Source organism: Lasioglossum baleicum, chromosome 3 (genome assembly GCF_051020765.1).
Source record: "Lasioglossum baleicum chromosome 3, iyLasBale1, whole genome shotgun sequence".
In the NCBI taxonomy this organism is placed as follows: Eukaryota; Metazoa; Arthropoda; class Insecta; order Hymenoptera; family Halictidae; genus Lasioglossum; species Lasioglossum baleicum.
In genome coordinates, this window is record NC_134931.1 from 18,220,659 (window position 1) to 18,239,848 (window position 19,190).

The window sequence follows — 19,190 nt, forward strand, 5'->3', positions numbered from 1 at the left end:
CCTCGGTGCCCCGTCCACGGGCGAAACCTGTGCAATAATCGTCAACTAGTTCGATATATGTATGATTCTTCAGTTGTACCATGTGTTTTGTTTCACGCTATTTCATGTTTCGTTTTGTTTGTACGCTGCGATGACGGTGTGTATCTTGAAGTGAGCTTTGTGTCTGCTCCAGTGTCGCCAGATTAAGACTTGTGTCCCTACTCTACCTTCCCCCTCTACGTGACGCGTTTGTCGAACATGTGTCACGTGACTAGTCCGGTACTGGCAGAGAAAGAGAGAGTCACTCTTTTTCCCCTTCCTCTCCTCATCAGGCGACTCTGGTTAACAGTGCTTCGATTATGCCCAACATTTTTCGTACGATGGGTGGCCGCTAGAGGCGCTGCGCGGAAAAACAGTAACGTATCTACTATTGGATAGATGAAATGGGGTTCCTTGAGCACCCCGCAGAATTTTAAAAAATTTATATGATTTGATTCTGAAAAACGAATGTATAACAAGTGTATTTGTGTGTATTTTGTAACTCGTATGACACGTCCTGGAGTCTTTTTGTCCGGTAAGATTATTTCGATACATTCCCGCCAATATAACTGCCTCAGGGCTCTGGCCGCTCTGCTACCCAATAGTAGATACGTTACTGTTTTTCCGCGCAGCGCCTCTAGCGGCCATCCATCGTACGAAAAATGTTGGGCACAATCGAAGCACTGCTCTGGTATGCCCCGGCGGAACTTTGCCAAGTAAAACGATTCAAGTAACGCTATTCGATTAGAAATTGATCGTTTCGAATCTTAGTTAGTCAGTACGCGCGCTGTGATATGATTTTATTCGTCGACGTAAATTCTCGCGTGCTCGCGCACGCCCGACACGGTTGCTTGCGAAATGACAGCGTGACTTATCGTCAGTGCTCTCTACGATGATATCTTTCGATTACTCGTGCAAATTTTACCCCTTTTAGAAATGCGATGAATCAGCTATAGCCGAAGTAACATCGAAATGAACAGGTGTCGTTCGGTTTTGAAAGAATTCTGTTCGAACATGCACTAATTTCATGTAAAAACTCTTCTGTTTTAACGATTTTGTTATGGCACTTTTATCAACATATTCGCGACACTTCTCTGATTAAAATGAGCTCAAACACGATGCAATTCGAATCGCATATACTTGTTTAATCCACGATACGGTAGAACCTCGATTATCCGAACTAGTCAGAGGAACATCAGTGTTCATGCAGCTAGTAGAATTTTAGCTAGCTACTTTAGTATTGTATTTTAGTGATATGAGATACACGTATTCGGATAATGCGAGATTCAGATATCAGTTCGGATAATCGAGGTTGCTCCTTGGTGTGGATTAAACAAGGAAACATGCTCCGAATGATGTCACGTTTGGTATCATTTTAATCAGAAAAGTGTCACGAATATGTCAGTTAACGTTTGATAAAAAAATAATTGAACTAAAAACTGTTATCATTGATATACATGTGTATATAAAATACAATGATTTTGTACGAAGTTCGTTACCTTAAATGAAAGTTACAAACTTGTTCGTACTCAAAACAATTAGTACTCGGTCTCTCTGACAGTCACATTAACGAGTGCATATTTTTTAAAAATTGTAAATATTTTGAGCTTTCGCCAATTGAAAAGAAAACTATTAATCTCGACACCACCGTAGACAGTACTGGCAACAATTTATTTACTGCATTAAAGGGCATCGTAATTGATAATTGTTCTGTATCAAACAAGCGCAGAATCATTCAGTTGGTTCATTGTTCGTGACAAAATTATCTGTAGTATTAAGAACAAAGATCGCAGAACTCTGTGTAAATCACAGAATGAACTTGATCACACTTGTACGTAACCAAGCTTTGATTTGTAACATCAAACTGAAAAACGTGGTAAAAAAGAATGGCAAATATCGTGAAAACAACAGAACAATGCACCCTAATAAACAATAGAATGAACAGTAATTGTTAATTGTGGAATGTTTGAAGTAACTTGAATTCATAGTTTCATATTCACGGATCGTCTTCATTATTTTAGTTCGATAGACTTCTCAGATGTGATACTCACGAAACTGTAGAATCACAATGACGATCAGCATACATAAATGAACCATTAGGAAAGGTTTGCTTTTAGGATTACACGTGTAGGAGTAACTTTATTGATTACTGGATATATGTTTGGTAATTTCGGTGTCTGTTGGTGGTAACGCAAACGATTCCGCGGTGAAGTTATGAGAAAACGTTGTTATCAGAAAGAAACGATACGTACTAACGAGTTAGCGTTTAGTGGTAACGGATTGAGTTATTCCGGTTTATAGAAACACTGGGTGTCGCGTATCCATCAAGGGGTACCATTTAAATTTCCTTCCTTTCTTCTACTTTTTAATTACACGAACACACCTCTGTCTCGTTTAACCATTCTTCTTAGTGCACAGCGTTAGTCACAACCATATCTGCGAATCATAAAAATATTACTACTAGCAGACCACCATTAACAAAGTCATGTAAAACAAAATGTGAGTCCCTCATTGTTGAGACACTCACTGGACAAAAATCTTGATTCCAGCAATTTCAATTTAAACATTCGAGATAAAATTCCCATGAGAATTTTATAATTATACTAAATAAAATTGATGTATTATTCCAACATTTTCACGAGTTTCATTCATTAGCGTCCCAACAAAAATTGGACTGCAGATTTAACGTATTTATGATAGAAAATGAGTAGATAAAATGCAAAATGTAAAAAACATTTAAACTATTTAAAAATTTATTACTTTCAATCCGATTATAATTTATTAATAAAAGGAACAAACGTCTACACAGCTTTTTTATACATATTATAAAATGGACACCTTCAGATATGAATTTTTTAAGAATTTACACATCTAAACCAAGCCTGGACAACTAGTGCTCCGAGAATCGATGACGTAAACTCGGCTATCGCACTTGCCGACCGGGTGGGGGTAGCCGATTCTACGTCACCGACTCTCGGAGTACTAGTTGCCCAGGCCTGATATAGACATTCCAAATCAGTTTTGTATGTGAAGGGGTTAATTGAATTATTGTAAGTCGAAACGATTGATCATCTTACCTCATCACTATGTAGTACTAGTCAGACATTCTCTCCAGTCATTACTATATTTTCTTGCTGTCCATTCTCCTGTGCTTCTTTCTCCTTCTCGTTGACCTTCTCCTTTTCCTTCACCTGTTCCTTCACCTGTTCCTTCACCTGTTCCTTCTTCACCTCCTTCTCCTTCTCAGTAACAGTCTCCTGCTTACCCTCTTTTTCTTTCTCCTTCAGCTCCTTCTGCTGGTCCTTCTCCTTCTCCTTCTGCTGATCCTTCTCCTTCTCCTTCTGCTGGTCCTTTCCCTTCTCCTTCTGCTGGTCCTTCCCCTTCTCCTTTTCCTTCTCCTTCTCCTTCTCCCTCTGCTTCTCTCTCTGCTTCTCTCTCTCGCGTTCCCTTTCCCTCTCAGCCTTCCTTTCCTTCACGATCTCCATTTTGCGCGCCCTGTGCAAGCTCCCAGAGGGGAAAGTTGAATCCTCGACCGCGACAGCCGCGGCCGCACTCGCCCCTCGCTCCACGGCTGTCTGCTCAATAATTCACTTCACTGTATTTTTCAATCTGCTCCGGTCCGAAGCCGCGATACATCGACAAACGAGCGTCGGAAACACCGACAACACAGCTTAGATACATACTTTCAATATGAAACTGGCCGTCGAGCTTTTCGCGATGGGACTCTGCGCCGAGGACGGATGCGTGTGCCCGTGGCCGTGGGTGTTGAAGTAGCCCCCAGCCTTCGGCTTCAGGTGCCGGTTGTACGTCTGCATGTGCACGATCTTCATGTACTCGATCTGCGCCGCTAAATTCTGTATTTCCTCCTGCAAACATAGTTTCACGCATCATTCTTCTATCCTTCTTTCTTTCGCTCGATATTTAGCATGCGAGAACATCGATATGCTCGCAGAGCAAGCTCGGTGGTCCGCTCTTAAGGATGTTCTGGAGGTACAATGGGAGACAAAAGTACAATAAATTCGAAATCCATCAATACATGGCAATGAATGCCATTCATGAGTATATTTTGCATTAAACTTTTGCGAATACTGTACTCACTGTAGCTATATTCAGTGGTCTACACTTGTCGCGTTTCCATGCTAGTGAGAGACGACACGATAAAGACGTTTTGTAGCAGTTTATAACTTTTTTACTCTGTAACTGTTTAGTGAATCCTAATAAATTTTGAACATAATTAATTACATAATATTTACTACATATACAAAAAAACTGGAGTTTCCAGTTGCGTTTTTTCAAGGTTTAAATACGGTTTGAAGTGGAATTTTATGAATTCTCCATAAGAAGGCGTGTTAAAATGTGCAAACTTTAAGTTGCTGTAATTCTTAAACGGTGCAGTGAATCGAACCCAAACTTTGGTAATTGCATTAATTTAGTAAGAATTATACCTTGTGAAATTTTCAAAAATTTTGTTGCGTTTTTATATACCTCCAGAACATCCTTAAAGCGACCGACCGGTTTCGCGTGGATTCGGCATGGAATTGCGACTGCGAACTTCGCACTCTTAAAAGGTCTTTGACACTCGTGGTGTTTATAAGTAGACTGCGGATATCTTTATGCAAAATAAAAAATGTAGGCATTGATTGCAGGACACAGGAGCCAAATAAAACTTGTATTCTTCTTTTAATTATCCTATTAAGCTGAAACGAATACATTGATGTCCTTAAATATTTTTAACATGTCCACCGCTTTAAATTGTACGTGCCCATTTTTGTCATAAATGCATAAAATCCGCAGTCCATCTATAAGTCACTAGTAGAAGAATTACGTGGAAATAATTTACTTTGAGTTCTTCGTTCTCCTGGGTTAAATCCGTGGCCTCTTCAGGCAGTAAACCAGTCCCATTTAACGAGAAGCTAGCTGTAACACCTCTTGCTCTCGCGCGGCTGTCCCATTGGTCTCCCTGACCTCGCAATATTCGAATCACCTACAATTGTATGAAACGTTACAATCGATAGAAACATCTACAAGAGCAAAGAGTTTGTGGGATGATAAACAATCAAAATTAGAGTACCTTGGGGCCAAACACGAGAAATATGGTTACGGAAGTGGAAAGTTGTGTGCGCAAAAATCCCAACAAATACTTGATATCCGGCCCGGCGTGGGGGAAGATGAATAGGCTGCAAAGTACAAAGGATTCAGATTTTTTCAGCTATGATTCCACGAGTGTGCAGTGGCTTCAAAAACAGCTTTCAGTGGCAGTCTTTAAAATTAATTATGTCGTGAGTATACTGCGAATTTGCACATGCATTTGTAGCATAAAATTATTATTTTTTATTTTTTCCGAGCGGAATTTTTCTGAATTTTCTAAAACTATTTACGAAAGCAAGGTTCTGCACGAAGATTTACAATCTAGTTATGAACATGATGTATTATACATTATGAATATGATACATTATAAAGTTCCATATGTAAATTTACAGTCGGAGACAGTATTAAATTACTCTTAATAAAATATATTTAAAAAACTGTTTAAAAACCACGCTTATATTAAAATGCACTAGAAAGGATAAAATAATGTTTTTCCTGGTTCTCCATAAAATACCGAATCCAGTTAAATGATTAATAATATTTTTCCCCAAAATTTTCAGCAGTTAGTTCATTTCTTCAAAATCGGTCAACATTGCAATGAGCTATGTACATATGTTTAAAGATGAGAGCTTAAGGGTGAAAGTCGCGGATTTTCAGCTTTAAATGTTTCTTAAATAATCATCTTTAAATATTTGTAGCTCATTTCAACATTAACCAATTCCGACAAAATTTTCATCATGCATATAAGTTACCGAAATCTACAAAACGCATTTTATAAATTATCGTTACAGGCTCAGATGAAAAGTTGACATCATTTTTTAAATTTTGTTTTGTGATTCCTACCAATTGCAATCTAAACAAATTTTTGTCAACCGGTCTAACATTTTAAAAAAATTCAAGTCCTTCGGACCAATTTGAAAAAAGTTATGCGATTTTTAAGTGTCCACTGAATATTATTGTCCCCGACTGTATATGTTTAAGGTTATAAATATATTAACCTAATCTCTGTGTGTGTGAATAACGAATACAAAATTAATATAATCCATAAATAAATTACGACAAGACTGATAAAAATGTGGGTATGAAAATTCATGAAAACAGAAAAATTCAACGAAAATGGTCGTGGTATTTAAAAATGGTATTGAAGAAATTTTTTGGAGCCACACTGTACTTCAGGAATGTAAGATCATACTGAATTGCGATCATGGTTATATTCACAGCTGCTATGTTGTAGATTGCGTAGCTTATTAGACGGGCCTCGTTGAAGAGACTTTCTGCGTTCCGGACGTTGTAACACACTTTAATGCCCCAGGCAAGGAACTTAATCTCTCCTGCAAGAAAATGATGGTCGACAGTGCATTCCATTATACAATTGTGATATGATTGTCGGTGGCACAGTCAAAGTGTTAATAACATTTATTAGATTGTTGATAAAACGTTATTACCGATGGCTAAACTATGGTCCCACCAATTGAACGAACATTGATAAAATTTTAGACCATAGTTGTCCGCTATCACTTCGGCGTATGGCGGCGCACTTAGCGTCCACGTGCCAAGGTAAATCAACATTACTAACAATATTGGAACCATCCACTGTAGCAACTGTTTGTCAGTGAGCTTGACCTTGTGCGCGCTTTTCACACGATAGGTGAGGGACACTCTGCAAAAATATAATTTGCAATTTTATCCTGTATACAGGGTGTTTCTGTTACCGTTGAAATCTGAAATGTCGCTGAAAGTAAGTTCTGCATTAATTAGCAAATTTTAGAGTTCACGGTCATTTCAAGGTCGTGCTATTAAACATGGATGAATGCACAATAATGTTTGCTAGAACATACAACAACAAAAAATGTGTGTATATATGTAAGAAACACGAGTGACGTTGAAAAGACGATTAAAAAATTACAGTTTATAAGAAACGATTCTTCCATCTGATTCGTCTTTTGAAACCATTTAGATTACGTTAGAAACATTTTTTGTATTTTCAGAGATAGAGGAGATATATTTAGGTGTCCTGTTTTAGACGAAACACCCTGTATAAGTTCCACAAATATGTATAAATTACCACAAAGTTCGAGTAATATTTAATATCTTTAGTGAACAAAATTGTTTAAAACAAGTAGCAGTCAAGGAACTGTCCATTGAAGTAAATTTCCAACGAAACACTTAGAATTGTAGGGAATTGTTCTAGCAAGAAAATTGAAAAATAGTTCGGAGTGCAAAAGGTTAAATTTTATGAAACTCACTGTAAAAGTAAGTTTCATAAAAGCTAACAGATTTCGATAATAATTTATCAACATCTTTGGGACAACGTCTGGAATACAATTCAGTTGTTATTTAGACTTCAGCGAAGTCCTCAACGGAGACAAATTTTTACTCGATTGTACGTCTTTAGATAAAATGTTGTTTCTTAGCTTAACAATTAAGTGTATCATTGTCGTGTTCCTTACCGCCATGTTTTCATTAACAACGCTGTATAAGAAATGCAAAAACCAAGATGTCTCGTCCACTTGGTGGCGATGCAGGCGTACATATCCAGGACGGGAAATATGGCGGCCATCTAGACAGGAAGTAGAAGATTGTGTGGCAATATACAATATAAACGCCTCAACATTGTTTCAACAAAGGTAAACACAGGTGCAGAAAATCCTATACGTACCTCGAGGTACATAATAGCGCAACCTAAAAGCGTGATGGACAGAAATATCGGTGAAGCGACCTTGAACACTTTGAGCTTGCGATGTTTATACATATAGGCCACCAGCACGATGGTACCGAACACACAGAAAATGGAAAATGATAAAAGGGTGATTCTGAAAGTACACATTGGATTAGTTGTTTTTATTTGGAACGAGCCTGGTAGATCGTTTAATATTCATTCAGCGAAATTCATTTCGACAACATATATTTATTTACTGCGAATGTTTCTATTTGAAAATGATACCATGATGTATTTATGATATAATATTATATGAGATTCGGGATATGAATGTTATTGATTTATTCTTTTAAATCCAAATGGAATTCTATCCTTCTGTTAGCAATATTTAAAGCTTCGAAGAAAATGTAGATGAATAATGAACGTGAATTGTCTTTCTTTTTCTGTGAAATAAATTATATTGCAGCAAGTTTAAATAAATATTCAATGAAAGGAATACATTGTAAATATATTGTAAAAGTTTTGCTTTCCCATTTCTTATTGTTCTAATAACAAACATTGACAACTCTGCCATTTTTTAATATTTCGTTCTGGAAAAAATGGAGAATAGAGTTAACAGTCATGTCAACATCATTGTAAAAAATTAGAATTTTCCACTTGTTAATTATTCCTAAAAAAATTCTCGGAGACCGCACATTTTATACAGTCAAGGTTGTATATCCCCTTAAATTTTAAAAGATGAGATGAGTGTTTTTGGCCAACCAAATACAATCTTTCATGATATTATAGTGAGTATTATTGTTATTATTATGTATTATTATTTCTGTAGCATACGTACCTAAATGGCCAATGGTAAGTAGCTAAACACGGTTCAGGCCCTTTACACTTGTCACATCCGGGCGCGCAACGCAAGCAACGAAACACCTTGGCGTAAGAATCGCTCACGTTCTCTTCCATCTCTTTCCAAGCGGCTGAAAATGTGAGTTCTCAAAAACCGAACGTAATTCTACAGCAATTTCATAGCAAATTCACCCTATAATGCGCGACGTCCTATACATCATTCGTTTTTGAAGAACATTTATTCAGACTTGTTTTGTGTGTGTGTTGAAAATAAAAACATTCGTATTTTTTGAACCCACTACAGATTACGATACCTCTTCTAGTTACAAATTTTAATTGTGAAACTGTACACATACGGTTTCATGAATAGTTTTTGCAAAATTTGATGGTGTGGAGTCACGCGTATGGAGCCTACTACTACAGTCCACCCGACCGTGTCGACAGAACATAATCGTATGGGTGCCTCGAGCAAACGAAATTTAAAAGGACATTCGTCGCTAGGCCCGTACGACGTCATCGTCTCCCTGCCCATTCGGATCATAATTTCATTTGGTTCTAATGAATCAAAACGAATGTTTGTATCACTTTTTCCTTATTTTCCAAAGTGCTTTACGATAGAGGGATCGTTTTTGATACGGCAAAATAAAAATTTGCGCATTGTAGGGTGAATAAATTCGATGTTAACATTCGCCACTGACCTTCAACCAGAATCCCATCGAAACCAGACTGATGTTGACTCTGGCTGTAATAGCCCTTCCGACATTTGCAGACGTACGCACCCTTTGCCCATCTACTACCGACCCCAATTTTTTGGACTTTATGGACCGACCCCACATTATGTGGACTTTGATATTCACACTGAAAATCGTGCGTAAATTAGTTTGACGGTTCAATCATAACCAAAGTGGTCGATATGACCGATGTGAATTTTCTAATTCTTGAAAATTCTCGCTTAGGATACAGGAATATCTAGAACTGTCTTGTAACAATGACAGAGATAATTCGTCTGAGGAAAGTCAAAAAGAAAATGGGTACTGTCGTATTGTTACAATTTGCTTAAGAACTTTCGTAATTGTTATTCAAATTTTGCTTTACGATTTTATAAATACTTTTTCTAATTGATTCGGGTAAATAGCTATTTTTCAATTAGCTTCTGATAATTCGTGGCAGTATTACCTGTGTCGTGTCGTTATGACACTTATGAGTACCCTTAAACGATGCTATCTGATTGCTGAGAATTTCATTGTCGTTTTGATGCGGCGACCCCTCGCATTGGTTCACCTCCAATCCGCTTATGTCAAGGTCGACGCTTAAAAATTCTCGAACCCTTGAAACACATTAAATCACGACGAGACGTTTTAGTTGAATGCAAATAATAATCCCCATACGCTCCTCAGAAATAGTTACAAACGATATCCTAGGATAATATCTCAATGCACTTTTGCTTCGAATTTTAAATCAAGTTTAAATCAACTTCATTTATAACATATTTTAAAGAAATACATCTGACATTACAGACACAAAGAAATAAATCTTTTACAATGTGTAGAAAATGGGTGAATTTTTATCCTGAGGAACGAATGTGGGCTTTAAGGGGGTAGTCTCATGTGTGAACGCTGAAAAATTTAACACTGTAGATTGCTCAACTGTGTAAGCAACCATAACTCCTGCACCATTGATCCTACAAGATCGAAACTTCGATCTGCATCCGTGCCGGGTACAAATCTACTGGATCACACACCAAACACATCATAATTCGTAGGAGAAAGGTACTAATTTTGAGTCCGGTAAAGAACAGTTTACCCACAGTTATGGGAACTTTTTGAACACTGAAAAAATTTGTTTATCCGACCACATGAGAATGTCCCCTTTGACTCATTGGTACGCATCTAAAATATGTAGTAATGTAACATTTTCTACGAACCCGTGTCGAGCGTCCAGGGGCAGTATATTAACGCTGTAGGAGATCAACCAGCGATGACTTTTGCAAGAGAAATACGGAATGGTCCACCAACCCCTGTAGGATTCAATCGCCGGTGACTGCATGAATTTCGGTGACCTGAGATAACACGCAAACGCCACAAACCGCCATAGAAACTTCGACCTTTCGGTGCACACGCGGTTCGTGCAACAACCCCATTAATACAAGTTGCTTCTCCTTTAATTTCGTGGTCCTGTGGCACTTCACGGTCATCCGATAGACGAAGATTAATCGAATTTTCGTCCGCATTCTCAATTATCGTCTGAATGCGTCAGTATTCGAGGATTTCTACCGTTCGGCTTGTGAGCCTCGTTTGAACGTGACTCGCATACGTTACATCGAATTTGTAATCGAAATCGCGCAGCAACGAGAACACCGATAACGCGATACGGGTTCTCGTTTTGCGTGCGATACTTATCGCAGCTGTCGCGAAATTTTATTGCCCGATAATCGATTCGCAATTATAACTGATAATTAATTTGCAGATAACACCGCTGCGATTTTGGAAGGATCGTCGCTGAATAAAATCTGAATGCAAATGGCAAGATAGAGAGAAAAATGGCTAACGTGTACTTACGCGACGGAAATAATTATCTAAATCAAACAATAAACTGTCATTTCATTTCTTCTTTGCTAAACAATGTTCTTTGCCTAAAACACTAGCTTGTAAACTATTCGTTTAAGGGTAATATGGGGGTGAAAAGCCAGAACTTTACCTTTTATTTTCTCAGTTACTATTTAAGATATTTACGTGAAAGAAAGATGAAAATGAAGCTGCAAACTAGCTTTATTTAGGATGTTTTTTCCAGAATTTTAAATCAGTTATTAGGGGTTGAAATAAAATTATTCTTTGGGGATAGTTTTCAAACACGCGATCCTTTGAGTACCTTCAAAAAGTAAGGAATAATTGTATGCTACGAAATTATTATGTATAAAAGAGTTTAAAGATGGTCGAATGGTTGGAACATTGTGAAATATTTACATGCAAAGTTATGGCGAAGCTGCAGAAATTTTCTACACACGACAAATTTCTATTTCGTTTTCGTTTCTAACAATTGATACAGATCATATCTATTTTGTTGAAAAACCTGCAGTTTAGTAATCGTATTCAAATTACACCACGTGTTGGACAGATATCATTAATGTTATTATTCATTAGAAAATTTATGCATATCGTTCAAGCTCGAAGAATCACGACTGTCTTAAATCCTCGAATTTTGAGGCATTCGGACACAGCACGGTAATCATCATAACTGCGATCTTTTGGCGGAAGTAGGAGGCCAGACCTGAAAACGTTTACCGTTTTTGCATTTTCGCGAATCGAGTTTCTATGACTTGACGCTTTTACGGGATGATGAGGGGTGATGAATGATCGTGGAGCGCCTACAAAATGTTACATCTCTTCCTGGCAATATTATTTTGAATTCCTCTTAGTCTGCCAAAGTGTTTCTGATTACATAGAAACGTGAGAAATAAAAACTGAATTTTATTGCTCTTTAATTATTATTGTTATTATTCTACCAGGAAGAGAAAACGAAAACCAAGTATGATCGGTGAGGTGCAAAACAGAAAGGTTCTTCGGTGCGTGTGCGTGCGTGCAGGTGCTAATTTTTACGAAGCTACATGTATATGTAGATAGAGCACGTTATCATTTGTTAATAAAGTTACTATCGCTTGCAAGTACTAAATCTGATTGACAATAGTGTATAATAACAATAAAGAAGTTAAAGTTAGTATAGTTTCAAATGGAGAAGTTGTATTCTCAATTTTGAGAACTTACTTTCTTGAAAGGGATCACTGTGCGGTAATTCCACAGGTCATTTAAATTAACTTTTCGCGTTGTGAAATTAGTTCAGTCGTCTATCAGTAACCGGCAGAAACTATGTCAAGTACGTAGTAGATATGGAATGTTTTGCGAGTTAAGCTATCGAAACATGCAGAATTCCATGGAAATGCGTTAAAGACATGGAGATGCTGATTTCGAAATCATGTAAATAGTCGAACCTTAATTCGGTGGTGGCACCAGCATTTTCAAACCACGGTAAACTTGAATCTGGAATCGACCCCGGCTGGAGTGCATGGTTCTCAACCTTTGAGGGCTCGCCGACGCTACCCGGGCTTCTTTCCAACCAAATCGCGTTGATGACCGTACCCGTGGACGCATTTAATGCTATCAGCCTTGTTTCCACGGCGTCGTTCACCGACACCAGCAAAGATTTCGCTATGGCATCTAAAAGCACTGTGCAACATCCAACCGTATTAATGGAAATTCATTCAAAATCAAAATGGTCTGCATTCATTCTTAGTAATTTTAGTAGGTCGAAAATGATGCATCGACACTCGGAGAGTTTGCAAGTCTTTCTGCTGTTTCAAATTACCCACCCATTTTTGTCACGAATGCATGAGATCCGCAGTTTAATTATCATTGTCCAACAAATTTCCATTCTTATACTTAGCATTCTGATTTTTATAAATTGTTGTATGCTGCAAATAGTGTACTTTTGGAAATCAAATGTTTTATTTATTATAAAAAGTAAGTTTTGTTTGAAGGCTTCTCAAAATAGTGAGAATCTTATTCTTTTAATTTATTTTTCTCTTATTCGTAACGATGTCAAGGAAACTTGTTCGATTGAAAAACGATTTCAAAGTTATTTCAAAGAATATACATATATGAAATATGGACTAAATTATGTTTCTTCCTGTTGAATATTGTATGTGTCATTTTTTGTTCTATGATCTTTTCCATCTGTTTTTAAATTCTTGTAACATTTTAACAACTTTGTTCTTCACGCCATAACTGCCTAAAATCCGTAGTCTAGTTATTGCTAAATTTTGTTTATTCGAATAATGCTACTTAGAACACCACCCTCAACTTGTTAGTATCGTCGTTGACAGTCTTCGCGCAGAAGGATCGAGCACTGTCCGAACAATTGCGATGCAAAAACGATCGATGTGTTCGAATGTCGCGCATACTCTCGTTGCAATTCCAGCCAATGGAATTCGGTTAGGCGATGATACGGCAGGACCTGTATAAATTGGACTGTTGACAATGCGGTCCGTCATCGCGCGTCGGTTATTGGGCAAATCGATTTTACGTCTGCCGTCTGGATTGCCGTGCGGAACCGACGAAAATTCAATAACGTCGTAGAGGAGTTCCGCTACTTTGAAACACCGTTTGCCATTTCCCGCGAGGACTCTCCCGGAAAAAGGATTTGCGAGCCAGGGGAATTGCGGAGGAAACGAATGGTCAGTTAAATGTACATTGATGACTGTAACGCGCCGACGAGCAAGTGTGCAAGCCATTTACTATCTTATACGCGCCGCGGTGAAACTAGCAGTGTAACGAGGCGAAAAATCATTCTTCATGCACGCTGCTCCCGTATTATGATACTCTGGGCTTTAAGAGCTCCGATATAAATCCATTAGGAAATTTATTCGAGGGGAGAATTTCGTTAACTCCTGCGGAATAACACTTGATTTTATTTGCAGAATCTTATAGTTTCACTCTGTAGAAATAGAACACACCGGGAAGTCCCACAAAATTCAAGAAATTTATTTCTTGGGGAGAATTTCGTTTTCCCTGCGGAATAACAATTGATTTTATTTGCAGAATCTTTTAGTTTCACTCTGTAGAAATAGAACACACCGGAAAGTCCCACAAAATTCAAGAAATTTATGTCTTGGGGAGAATTTCGTTTTTCCTGCGGAATAACACTTGATTTTATTTGCCGAATCTTGTAGTTTCACTCTGTGAAAATAGAAGCAGTAATAGAAATCCATTAGAACGGTCGCTACCGAACCAACACACCGGAAACTTCTACAAAATTCAAGAAATTTATTCGAGGGGAGAATTTAATTTTTCCTGTGGAATAACAATTGATTTTATTTGCAGACTCTTGTAGTTTTACTCTGTAGAAATAGACGTCTTAATAGAAATCCATTAGAACGGTCGCTACCGAACAAACACACCGGAAACTTACACAAAATTCAGGAAATTTATTCGAGGGGAGAATTTCGTTTTTCTTGCGGAATAACAATTGATTTTATTTGTAGAATCTTGTAGTTTCACTCTGTAGAAATAGAAGCCTTAATAGAAATCCATTAGAACGGTCGCTACCGAACAAACACACCGGAAACTTCCACAAAATTCAAGAAATTTATTCGAGGGGAGAATTTCGTTTTCCCTGCGGAATAACACTTGATTTTATTTGCAGAATCTTGTAGTTTCACTCTGTAGAAATAGAAGCCTTAATAGAAATCCATTAGGACGGTTACTATCGAACGAACACACCGGAAACTTCCACGAAACCAAAGAAATTTAGTTAAAGGGGGGAGAAACGACAATTATTCGATAAAATATAATTTTATGGCTGAATAAAATTCTCGAGTACTACTATCATCGTTCCTACGAGCGTGAAACTTCTTAAACATACTATTCACAGGTTTAAGCCCCGTGTGATTTTTTCAGGTTTCCGAGGCTGAAAGGTTGAATATTTTTTCCGGACAAAAATTCGTAAAAATTGGTGAAAAACGGCCTCGGAAACCACAGCATCCCTTTAAGCGATTTTTCAAGATCGTGCAGGCGTCACGCGTTTTGTCCGGGCTGCATAACAATATCGATTAGGTGTGCACTATTTATAGAGCGAACAGAATTTTCCATTTTCGGTCGGGAGGAGTTTATACATTTTGCTTTCGTCGATGGAACTTTGAAGCGCGATCGGTCTCGCACAGCGGCACGCTTTAATCGGGGTGTGTTTAAAAACGGTCGATTGAAAATTCGAAATTTGTTCGAGTGAACATCGGCCCTGCCGGTGACCCGAATAAATTAAAACACTGAAACTCTCGCATGTAGATTGACGCGCAACAGGTGCTGTAAGGAAACGTGATATGTAAATTGTTTGGCGCACGGTGGCCACGATATGGTTCGAGATATGCGAGAGGAGGGTTCGGCTGGATTGTTTCCACGGAAAAGGTGCCAGCTCGGCGTCGAACACTTTAACGGAAACTCGCTGGAAATTGCAATATGAGTTTCAGACGTGTCCCTTTCAATTTACCGGCGTGTCTTCAAGTTTCCGAGATAGTATCGAGTTTCGATTTAAGTTGTTTTTCAACTCAAGTTTTCCACTGATAACGCTACATCGGCCGAGGAAGATCGCATTCACACGGACAGGATTTATTTTCGGATCTGTATCGATTGTGCCGACATTTACTCACTCTCTGGCGAACTTTATCAATTCTTTCTCGCCCACAATATTTATTTATTTAATGCTTTAAAACAACCGGCTTATATAGCAAATACAGTATTCACGGTTTGAATATTACACGATTTTTAGATTCTTAAGGAAACTTGTGGATTATATCAGATGACTGCACAAGTTCGTGCCCGATTTGAAAATAAAATTCAATGGTTAAATTTGATAGAATACCCTTCTTTTTTAATTTTCTAATTCTTTCACAAACTCCACGAATTTTCTTGGTAATGTTTGTAATGGTTTCTCTACGTTTCCGTTATTTGGTATTCAGAATTTTGGCACGAGCCTCAGGTAATTAATTGCAACTCACCGTTGTGTCTTGATACTCCCATTGTTCCCGAATTTTGGAGTAACAGAGCTGTCATGTCGGCTTTCTGACGGGCGGTGTCGTAACGTCTTGGATCAAGGGCTGCAGCAGCTGGTAGAGACTTGAATCCAGCTGTGGTGGCACAATATTCACCCAATGATCCAGTCGATGCTGCTTCTATTACATCCAAAGCTTCTTCGATGTCCATCTTGGTGGCATATAATGGTGGCATATAATATTAATAGCAAACAGACCAGAGCTATTACACGAAGTGTAATCATTAGGCTGCGGATCTATGCCGCGATCGCCCCCTAAAGTCTATTTTTACGTTTACTAGGCGCAGTTTGCATTATTCGGAAGCATAAAGCTGCGCATGTAGCTATTTTCATAAAACTGTGACAGCTACATGCTGCCGAATAATGCAAATTACGCCTCGTAAACGTAAAACTAGGACTTTTGAAGGTGATCGCGGCCCAGATTGATTTTTTATCTAGCGCTTTTGACTACTGATAAACCCTATCTTTGCATTATCGAGAAATAAGAAGTTGTTCCAATCCTGGAAACGAATCTACCCCCTTAATGATTATAATAGAGGAGAAATCATATATTGGCATCTCCAATTTTTAAAATTTTCCAACAATTTTGAATTTCCTCTACTCTCAATTTTGTTATAAATGCATAAAGATCCGCAGTATAGTAATCATCTGGACCGCTTCAAACATGCTCACAAGAATAAGAGATCACTTTTATATTTTTGAGAAACGGAAAAATAACATTTTAAATTACATGTTATTCACACCATTATTTAGAACGCTACTTTAAAATAGATGCATTGTAGGTATTACTGATGGTAAAATAAGAACTACATATTGTTAACTTATTGAAATTATCATTACGTTATTAAAACAAGCATTACTATACATAATCCCTATGCTTTGTAATATATGTACATAGAGAATTTTTATTTTGCATGAAGACCCACAGTGTAAATATAACAATATTTCAACATCAAGTTCTTCTGACACTATCAATGGCCAAGATCAAATATGGATTTCTTCGATATAGTGTTAGAACAGTGGCAAAGTGAAATAATGCTTCCACACACAGAAAGATGATGTACAGGAACTCACAGATTCAGAATGATGACTATATTCACCTTTTTCGTGTCGACAGCATCGTTGTTGGATGTTGTAGAGGTAAACGACATCGAGGTAGGAGTAGCCGTTGTTACGGTGAAGTACGCCATCATGGTCATTGTCGTCATTGTCGCAGGAAACAGGACCAAGAGCCAAGGTTTGCCCATCCCGCGACCTGCTCATTTGTACTTCATAATAAACATATCTTTGTTAGTGTAATCGGTACCCATCCACAGAAACGCTGTGCTATCTCGTGCGAAATGATTACTCGAGCTCAATTTCATCTGTAACGCCAGGCAGTTTAAAATCATTAGTACGAAAATAAAACACTTTATACAATACGTATCTAATTCTTTACATTAATTATTAGACTATGGAGTTTATGCATTTGTAGCATTTCTGGTCTGCTAGAATATTTAAAAATTTTTAATGGGAAGGACTAATTCTTGGGCAAACTTTACCGGACTCAAAATTAGTACCTTTCTCCTACGAATTATTATGTATTTAACTTTAAGCGACCATAGCTCTTCAACTATTGATCCCAGAGATTCGAAATTTCGATCTGGATTACACTACTGGATTACATACCAAATACATCATAATTCGCAGGAGAAAGGCACAAATTTTGAGTCCGGTAAAGGATAGAGCAGCCCTAATTTTTATTAGGGTAACTAGTCTATATAGCTTATTCAAAAAATGTACTTTCTTGATGGGGAAGATTCCCAAGGTCATTTGAAGTAACTTTTTCCTGTGCGAAAAAGGTATACGTGGCTTCGTTAAGGAGTTAATTGGTCGATTCGGAATGCGTTCGCAGTGGCCACGCTCTGATGGGCCGCGTTTTTCGTTAACAACTCGTTAATTTTCACAAAAGAAAATGTTATTTCAAATCACCTCAAGAATCACTCCCTTCAAGGAAGTACAACATTTCTGGGACACCTTGTATATTTTCATAACGATTCACTGTCTATTAATTATTTGTTCGAGCTTACTTACATTTAAATAGTACAAGGTATCTATGTATTTCTAAAGTTCAGTATACTGAATGTGTAGCATAAAATGTCATTACTAGACAGCGGATCTTTATGCATTTATGGCTCATGAAAATTTTCAAAAAAGACGAATATAAAATTCGATAGAATTTTGTACAATTTATATTTGTTTTAGATCTGCAAAGGCTGTGTGTTCCCATTAAAAATAAGATTTTATTTCGTTCCACTTTCTGAAAAGTCTACAAAAATAGGAAAATGCATAAACATCCGCAGTCTAGTCATCACATTAATTGTCAATTTGTAAAAAATGCAGATGAAATGTATTTTTAAATTATTTACTGGCACAGTTTTCGTCTGTAACAGCTGCTCTAGCGTGAGTAATCACTTGTATAGTTTCGCCACGGAAGCAGGCCGCGTTTAATCTGATCTTTAACTTTCAATTAAAAAGTTCTTTCTAGATGAACCGATTAATTTGATGAACAATTTGTCTGGTCGAAACGTGCTCCGGAATTTAATCGCGAGCTCTACAATCCGAAGCGGATTTGCACAAGATTGATTCGGTTCGTGACACAAAAACATTCTACCGCAGGATTTAATGCAGTCTGCTGAAAACGTTGCCTCCCCCCCCCAATCGTTTTTCTGCTTCCATAACAATCCTCGTAACACTGTAATATTTTATTTAATCTTCTTCAAGGATTTTCAATACATCAATTATCCAATGTGTAAAATTTTCACTATAATTATTGCATAACTATAACTATAACTATAATTATAAGCATACAATTTTCTATCGTTTCTTTAATCCAGTAGAATTACGTAAATTAGAATATATAAATCCTTTAAATCAAATATTTCGGAATAACAGAATTCCGATATTCTCTCGAGCGTTTCATCTTTGAATAGTAACGAGCAGAGAATCA

General features: G+C 37.5%; 1 protein-coding gene across 5 annotated transcripts in view; it reads right to left on the reverse strand.

Annotated features, from left to right (window-relative positions):
• Positions 1 to 487: 487 nt before the first annotated feature.
• Positions 488 to 19,190, reverse strand: part of LOC143207485 (putative G-protein coupled receptor CG31760) — a 50,841-nt gene continuing 32,138 nt past the window's right edge. Inside the window, exons 3-18 of one of the 5 annotated variants that reach the window (XM_076421022.1) lie at positions 17,302 to 17,565; positions 16,149 to 16,353; positions 12,591 to 12,825; positions 10,530 to 10,664; positions 9,782 to 9,932; positions 9,304 to 9,463; positions 8,604 to 8,736; positions 7,766 to 7,919; positions 7,557 to 7,666; positions 6,552 to 6,766; positions 6,299 to 6,437; positions 5,090 to 5,195; positions 4,859 to 5,002; positions 3,702 to 3,884; positions 3,096 to 3,593; positions 488 to 2,454 (exon numbers count right to left, since the gene is read on the reverse strand). In XM_076421022.1, the coding sequence (XP_076277137.1) occupies positions 3,117 to 3,593; positions 3,702 to 3,884; positions 4,859 to 5,002; positions 5,090 to 5,195; positions 6,299 to 6,437; positions 6,552 to 6,766; positions 7,557 to 7,666; positions 7,766 to 7,919; positions 8,604 to 8,736; positions 9,304 to 9,463; positions 9,782 to 9,932; positions 10,530 to 10,664; positions 12,591 to 12,825; positions 16,149 to 16,353; positions 17,302 to 17,448 (2,694 nt within the window). In that variant the 5' untranslated portion in view covers positions 17,449 to 17,565 and the 3' untranslated portion in view covers positions 488 to 2,454; positions 3,096 to 3,116. Of the gene's footprint in view, positions 2,455 to 3,095; positions 3,609 to 3,701; positions 3,885 to 4,858; positions 5,003 to 5,089; positions 5,196 to 6,298; positions 6,438 to 6,551; positions 6,767 to 7,556; positions 7,667 to 7,765; positions 7,920 to 8,603; positions 8,737 to 9,303; positions 9,464 to 9,781; positions 9,933 to 10,529; positions 10,665 to 12,590; positions 12,826 to 16,148; positions 16,354 to 17,301; positions 17,566 to 19,190 lie in introns of those variants that run through there. The other 4 variants (XM_076421020.1, XM_076421021.1, XM_076421024.1 and 1 more) reach the window with 4 other exon arrangements.